We start from the raw sequence: 7,895 nt of genomic DNA, 5'->3' as shown, positions 1-7,895 counted from the left end.
TTTTTTTTTTTTTTCCTTCATCAGAATTGCTAGAGGTTTGTTTTATTAGTCTTTTAAAAGAAATACCTTTTGGCTTTGTTAACTTTGTTCGGTGATATGTTTTCTGTTTTATTAATTTTTCTCTTCATAATTTCCTTACTTCTACTTTCTTTGAGTATTATTTGATGTTCTTTTTCTAACTTCTTGAGATATATAACTAGATAATTGATTTCTAGGCTTTCTTCTTTTCTAATTTAGGGCTATAAATTTCCTTCAGCTGCATTCTACAAGTTTTGATATAATATGCAGTTGTATGGTATATTGGGTCACAAGTGGGGCTGGCTTTATCTGGCTTTGGATTGGGGGACAGAAATGAGGTAGAGAATGAGAGGAGGGCAAGGGACCAGTTGCCACTGACTGCATGAAGGGCAAAGAGTCTGAACTAAGGTGGTGACATGGAGATGGAGTGGACACAGTGGCCATAAGAGCAATTGTGGCAGCAAGATTTCATTCATTCACCTGGTATACCTGGCAAGAGAGGAAGAGGAGAAAAGTAGCCCACTGAAGTTTGGTAATTTATACAAAACCATGGCATCTATGCAGATGATTTTGTTTTGGATTGATTATAGTGAAGTTAGATAGATCAACTCATTTATTGGGAGCTCAGAGCTATGGGGTTTTTTAAATGCTGTCTTGCTGGAGTGATCTACTATGGTTACACGCTTGGCTCGGGTCTCCCTGAGAAGATTCTCTGGGAGCACCCCCTTCCCCTCTGTCTGATTCAGATGCCTGTTTTCTGGGCTCCATAGTATCCCACAAGCATCTCTATTAGCTTTCTCACTTGTTTATTTAAAACATCTATTGTGCTGATCTTTTCCTAAGTATGGTTCCCACATCTGCCGTTTGCAGCAGGGACTGTGTCTTATTAACTTTATACTTCCAGACCCCCATATCTAATAGCTGTTTGCTGAGTAGTAAATGAATGACATATTGAGTGTTCTTCAGTGGCGATTTTAATCTCTGAAATATTTCACTTTAACTCTGAAAACTACTCTGCATTAAATGTCAGATAAATATTACAAGGAGGAATGTAGTGACTTTCTGGTCATCTGTTTGGCGTTCAGTGAAAACAATTGATGTGTCCCAGAGCCTCCTTGAGAGTAACAGCTCCCAAGAAGTGGCCAGAGCACAGATGGTTTCAGTTCTGCTGGGTGTGAATTTGACCTCGATGGGCAACTTTCTCCCTCCACCCTTAGGCACTACAATGTGTGTTACATTTCAAATGAAACTCTCTTCTCAGGGCCTGGGGATGACTCTTCACTTGCTTTGTATATGCTCAGGCTCAGCAGGAGATTGTAAACTTGCCCCTTGCTTCTTTTTGTCCCACGTGTCCTCTTCTTGCTGCCTGGGACAGCGCTGGATCTGAGTGACCTCTGGAGGGTGGAAAATCCAACCTAATAGCAGATGAAATTGGTCGTAATAATTAGAAGCAGAAAAGATCTTCCCTCCTCCAAAACCCCTTCCTCTGGAGAACAGTGTAGAACTTTTCTTATGATGACAAAAGTTGGGGTGAATGTCAGTTTAGAAGCTACACGACAACAAAATGTGTTCAGTTCATGTCAGTTCTTAAATTTCTCACTTTATCAACTCAAAGGAGCTTGATGCTGGAAGGTCCCTTACAGATCAACTGGTCCCATCCTTTCATCTTGCTGTGGAGTAAACTGAGGCCCAGGGATGGTAAGGGGCTTGCTCAGGCTCCTTTTGCAAATTGGTGGCTTAGTGGGGTTGACCTAGGTTTTCTAGGTCTTCTGACACATTGTTTTACTTTGAGATCTCAGGGTTGAGGACAAGTCATAACAGACATGTAATTTGGTCCTCAGCTGATTTATTAAATCACTAAATGGGTCCCTCAGACACTGCAAGGGTGAATTCTGGTAATGAGCTTACAACCTCACTGGAAAAAGGTCACTGAAAGCAGTCAGCAAAGCCAATTCTACATGATTCCAACTTCTAGACTCCCCTGACTTCTCCAGCTGAGTCTCTTCTTTCCTGTGCTCTATCCAAATCTGACCCAGTCTTTACGGAGCTGGCGAAGGACAGCTCCAGGAAGCCTTCCCTGATCTCACCTGCACCTGGGACAGATTCCTCCTCTGAGCTTCTCTCTGCAGAGAAAACCAGAGCATGTGCTGTGGGTGTGCACTGGCCTGACAAACCCACAGCACTTTCCCCTGCCTTCCTGCACACACTGCCCAAGGGGACCACCCAGGGGAATTGCCAAGGAGAGCTGCCCAGCTGTGACCTGCACCCCAGGTTCCCTGAGCCTACTGATTTCTCAAGGGAAATGCTCTGTGATGCTGTGTCCCCAGGGTAGGCAGAGGCCGTGTGCCTCTTGTGATTCATGAATGGCATTTGCAGATGTAGCCACAGAGTCAACATGAAACCAGGCACCCCTAGTGTGGCAGCACTGATCCCTTTACCAGAGCATTCATTTTGAAATAGCCCATGAGTCATGGACATTAGAACCACTAAATCGTTCTCTCTTAGAATTGCTCTGCCATGCCCTGCGCAGGGAGGTTGATGTATTCTGAGACAAGAGGATTTCTCGTTACCTGGCTTTCATGCTTCTTGACTCATTCGTGTCTTCTCTTGCTCAGACCAGTATTGTCTCTGCCCTTCTTTAGCTCGGCTCTCTGGAATCCGAATCTCCCTTGTTCTCAAGGTCCCTGTGTGTTATTGATTTTAAGTCCTTACTAATTTTTCACTCCCCCACATTGCTTCTTGGCTTTCCAAACATACTGAAAGGCACCAAAGCACGTCTTCAACAACAAGCACCGAGAACCGGAAGGAGCACAGGAGTCCAGATGCAGGATTTCCTTAAGAAGCACAGCTGTGGTTATCATTATCGGAGTTCTAGTGAATCCTATCCAGTTTTCCCTTTGGACAAGGATCAGGTCCATCTTGACAGTCAGAATGACAGTGGATTGGGTGTCAATGAATGACTGATAGGACTTGGCCTGACAAATGAGGATGGCAACAGCAGACAGGATCACATGGGCACAAGTATATCAGCATGGAATGGCCTGTATGTGCATGCACGTGTGTGAATGTGTACAGCAGGGCTGGCACTTCTGGCACTTCTAGAGGATAAATTGTGCATGAATGAAGAGATGGAAGGGTGGGATTGAGTCTGGAGAGCTGGCAGAGACCAGATCATCTAATCAATTCACCCAACATATTGCAAGCTGAGTGCCAGGCACTGTAAGGGCAGTGAGAGCACAACAGTACACAAAGCAGACACAAATCCCATCTTCACGGAGCTTGCAATCTAGGAAGCAGAGACAGACAACACATAAGGTGTGTGTTAGGAGAGGTCAGCCCTGAGTCCGGGTCCCACTTCTGCTGTATACTGCCTATAAGACTTTGGGCAAGTAACCTGACCATGGTGCACGGAGGTGAGGGGGCCCCTTATCAGGACTGGTGGATGGAGCAGCTCTGACTCAGGGAAGAGGCCCAGAGCAGCTCTTGGCAGTAGGTGCTGAATGGTAATGACATCTGGGGGGTGATGATGTGGTGGTGGCAGCAGGAACTGTTGTTTCATTTACCACCCTTTGGGGTGGGGAGCCAAGAGGACCGTTCCTCATTCTTTGATTGCAGAAGATGCCCAGGTCTACCCTGAGTTATGTCCTGGAAGAAAGTTGTGTTTCCTTCTCATTGTGAGTTATTGCCCCCAAATGTGTATTTTTTTCCTAACCGTTTTAAAATTTAACATATTATTTCAAATATTTTTCAAATGAGCTAAGTAATTTTTTCACCCTAATCCTTTATAAAATTGTGTAAAATTTGTATATCATAAAATTTACCACGTTAACCATTGTTATGTGTACAGTGCGTTGGCATTAAGCACATTCACATTGTCGTGCGACCTTTATCACCATCCATCTCCGGTTCATTTCCATCTGCCCAGACTGAAAATCTGTACCCACTCAACAATAAATCTCCATTCCCTCATCCCAACTCCCCGGCCCCTGGCAACCACCATTATACTTTCTGTCTCATGAATCTGACTATTCTAGGTCCTCACAGAGTAGACTTACACAGTATTTGTTCTTTTGTGTCTGGCTTGTCTCACTTAGCACACTCTCTTCAAGGTTCATCCATGTAGTAACGTGTCAGAATACCGAAGTGTGCATTTTACGACTAAAATTTGAGGCACTGAGGCTAAGAGGGCTTCTGGTCTTATGCTCAGCAGGAAGATGGTAAATGACTCCAGCAAATGACAGGACAGAGGAAGTAAGAAAGTTGTGACTAAAAGCAGCTAAAATTACAATCTGTACCAGTCAGAGGGAGACATGTCCCCAAGCACAGTCTTACAGGAGATTGATGAGGATTTTGTCCCCAGGGACTTGAGAGCAGGACCCAGAACCAACCTGGGTGTCTTTCAGTATCAAGGAACTGTGAACAGTCTTCTCTAAAGCCGTCATGCCCCAAGGGTTTCCCAGTGAACTTCAGGAGGTGGAGATCATGACCTGAAGTCTGTCCCAGAAAAGTAAATGCCAAACCAAAAGTGGTCTTTGCACAGACAGAGCTCAGCCCCAGGGGAAACCAGCATGAGATTCCATCAACAGAGCCATGCAAAGAAGTCCCAGACTCAGCATCCTGCTCACTCCCATTTCATGTGACATCAAGTGAACACACTCCTCATTAGGCCAGAGGGCAGCAGATACCTCTGCTCCCAGACAGGAGGCTGCAGATAAGATGGAAAAAGAGCTAGGCCAGACTTGGGAGGCCCGCGGAGGACACTGGCTCTGTGACATTGGACCTCATGAGGCTCCAGCAGCAGGCTTATACTGATTGGTTCCAGGGCTAGCCCACACCCCTCAGATCCTTAGAGATTTTAGAAAATCAGGAGCTGAGGACACCATTTTCTCCCGTTGAGGTGGCCCATGGCTTAGGCGATTTAGAGAGTGGCAATGAGGATGAATGCCACCAAGAACAATCCCATGCCCTTGACCAGCTTGAGTCCAGGCCACTGTCCCCGAGTGAGAGAACAGCGATGGTCCCCGCCGGGTACTGAGGACTCACTGGCACCAGCAGTTGTGCCATGCCCTCCCAGGCACTGTCGCTTTTGCTCCTCCCACCCACCCAAGAAGCACTTGTGGCTATTGTCCCCACTTGACAAAGAAGGAGAGTGAAGCTCAGAGAGGCTCTTCTACGTGGCTGATGGATGGCTGGGCCAGTCCCGCCCCTGGTCCCTCTGCTGTGTGTTGGGCAATGAGCCAACTCAGGACCTCTCTGGGTCCTCCATAGTAGTGGTCATCATTGCCACTTCCCCGTGACCCCAAGGGGTCCAAAAGTCCAACCACCTGTCTCAACAAAGCTGCTCCCAAATCCTCTGGGAAGGGAGGGTTGTCCAGAGAGACCTGGCTGCTGGTCGTCTGGGTCCGAGTGCCTCTCGAAGGAGAATCAGGGCCTCGGGGTCTCCTACTCTCCCAGCAGTCTTCCTGCTCGAAGCTAAGCTGCAGAATTGGGGCCAGGTGGCTTCTGGGTGGAGGGGGAAATGCCTTCCTCTAAATCTGTCCTTTCCATCCTGTGGCTGAAGCTGCAGCTGCAGTGGGAGCTCACTGCTCAGGGCAGTGCTGGGCTGTGGGAGCCTCGCTCCCTGTCCAGGTCACTCGGCTAGGCTGGGGGGGCAGGGGCTGCAACGGCTTGGCCCCTTCCTCCCTCCTTGTCACCTGCCACCCAGCCATGATGCCTCCTCAGTTTTTCCTCTGTTAAATGGTGAAAGAGAGGCATAGATGGCATCCAGATCAGCCTGTGGAAAGGAAGCAAGCACGTGTTGCATGTCCCACTAAGATGTCACCAGCCCAGCTCCACTTGCCCTGAGCAATGGAAGGCTAGTTCCAGGATCAATAGCCCTGTTGCCTCCTCAGTTTTTCCTCTGTTAAATGGTGAAAGAGAGGCATAGATGGCATCCAGATCAGTCTGTGGAAAGGAAGCAAGCACGTGTTGCACGTCCCACTAAGATGTCACCAGCCCAGCTCCACTTGCCCTGAGCAATGGAAGGCTAGTTCCAGGATCAATAGCCCTGCGCTCCTGAAAGTATCGACCTCACTTCATGTACGCCTGATCTGTCTGCCTCCAGAGACAGGCACAGAGTACAGTCTAATAAATAATCATTGAATCGAATCAGAACTCATTTGTCTGTGAGCCCGTCTCCCCTCCCACAACTCCTCAGCACCCCTAGACCTATCTACTGGGATCACTGACCACAGAGGAGGTGGAGAGAGTCCCAGGGATCCTCAGATCTTATGAAAAGAAATGGTTCCAGCAGGCTGGCAGACATCTCCAGCAGAGGCGGGACACAGGCCAATGGTGCGTTCGGTCCAGGCAGGACAGGGTGTGATTTGGACATCACCCTTGATTCACGGAAAAATAATCTGAAAGTACCGTTGGCTGGTCTTATACAGGATCTGTCTTGAGGGAGTGACTTTGCATTTTCAAAGGCACTTGGAAAAATTATCCCCCATTGTCCCCATTTGTGAAAAGAGACCATTTTGCGAAGCAAATTATTTCAAAACAAGGGTGTGTCTGTCTTTGTGTCTTCTCAGGAGGAATCTGATCTTCTCAAGCCAGCCCTGACCTTTAGCCCTGTGTAAAAGTTAATTAGAGTTTAGTATTAACACAGTAGCGGAACTGATCCTGAAACCAGCTGCTGAAACTGGTTACCCGCAATCTGCTATTTTTTTCTTTTTAATTCTGCCAGGAAGTGCTTTGGAGTTGCCCCACTTGGCCACTTACTGGGAGCACAGCATATGTAGAGGAGGGTCAGAAGTCCCGAGTTCAAGTCCTGGCTAAGCCTTTGTTTTTCATCTGTGAAATGGAGATGATAATACGTGGCCCCCCTGTCCTCCCCAGGAAGTTTCAGAAACTCAAGCGAGAAAATGTATACTGAAATCCTCTGTGAAGTACCGTGTTCGCAACAGTCACTTAATATGTATTTGATGGGCATCTACTCTGTGCCCAGCTCAGTGGTAGACACTGAGGGGATACAAGCATTGGTCTCATTGCAGTCTCTAGGGTTAGACTTCACAAATGCTAACTAGCCAAGCCACCCCTGCTTGCCCTCACCTAACCTAGCCATCCCAAGGGAACCAGGCACTGTCGACGCCTGGCTGGTGAAACCAGAAGTCTCTATGACAGGGCTTTCACTAGCCCTAGCTAATGCCAGAAAGGAGTTTTCTGAAGGCCTTTTATTCTTCTTTGTGCCTCTGCTAAGAGTTCCCAAGAAGTGCTGCTTTCTGGACCGGGACATAGGACACAGCTTGATGCCCCTGTTCCTCTGCTTGCGTCTGCACGGCATCACCAGGGGTAAGTCCCAGCATGTGAGGGACCTGCCCCAACCCCCAACCACTCCCGGGGAAGCCTCACCAGATATTTCCGAGGAAATCAGCTGAGATCTGCCATTGTCTCTTCCAAGCTGTGTGACTTTGGGGAAGTCACATAACTGCTTGGTCTCAGTTTCCTTGTCTGTAAATTAGTGAGAATCAGAGTTCCTATGAAATACAGTGATGGATAGATGGGCTTAAATATTGTGAAGCAGCACACAGCTGCCAGGGGCTGTTTTATTGCCAGCTAACTGTGTACCCTGCCTCTTAGCATGGGATTTGCTTCTGTGTCACAGGTTTGGAGACTTGAGAGAACACTCTGCTCTGTGCTCCAGACCCGGGCTTGTGCTTCCTCAGCCTCATGCTCTGGACACAGAGGAAGGCAACTGTGACTTGGGAAGAGGAAGAAAATATTGGGGAATATGTTTGGGGCAGCCAGGAGGCCACCCAGTGAAATCTTTGCATCTGAAAGTGCCGGGCCTCCCTGAGCCAGAGGCCGACAAAACCGAGCGGGAAGAGACCCCGGTCCAG

General features: G+C 47.9%; 1 protein-coding gene across 1 annotated transcript in view; it reads left to right on the top strand.

Moving 5' to 3' along the window:
- LOC103610625 (BTB/POZ domain-containing protein 16-like) overlaps positions 1 to 7,347 on the top strand; it is a gene marked incomplete at its 3' end in the record, with an annotated part of 47,305 nt that extends 39,958 nt beyond the window's left edge. The window contains exon 10 of the mRNA XM_008594746.1: positions 7,256 to 7,347. Coding sequence (XP_008592968.1) covers positions 7,256 to 7,347 — 92 coding nt within the window. The remainder of the gene's footprint in view (positions 1 to 7,255) is intronic.
- Positions 7,348 to 7,895: the final 548 nt, after the last annotated feature.

This window comes from Galeopterus variegatus, unplaced genomic scaffold (assembly GCF_000696425.1).
Source record: "Galeopterus variegatus unplaced genomic scaffold, G_variegatus-3.0.2 Scaffold11438, whole genome shotgun sequence".
Lineage (NCBI taxonomy): Eukaryota > Metazoa > Chordata > Mammalia > Dermoptera > Cynocephalidae > Galeopterus > Galeopterus variegatus.
Note: the sequence above shows the minus strand (reverse complement) of the source record. Positions and strands in the feature narration are given on the sequence as shown.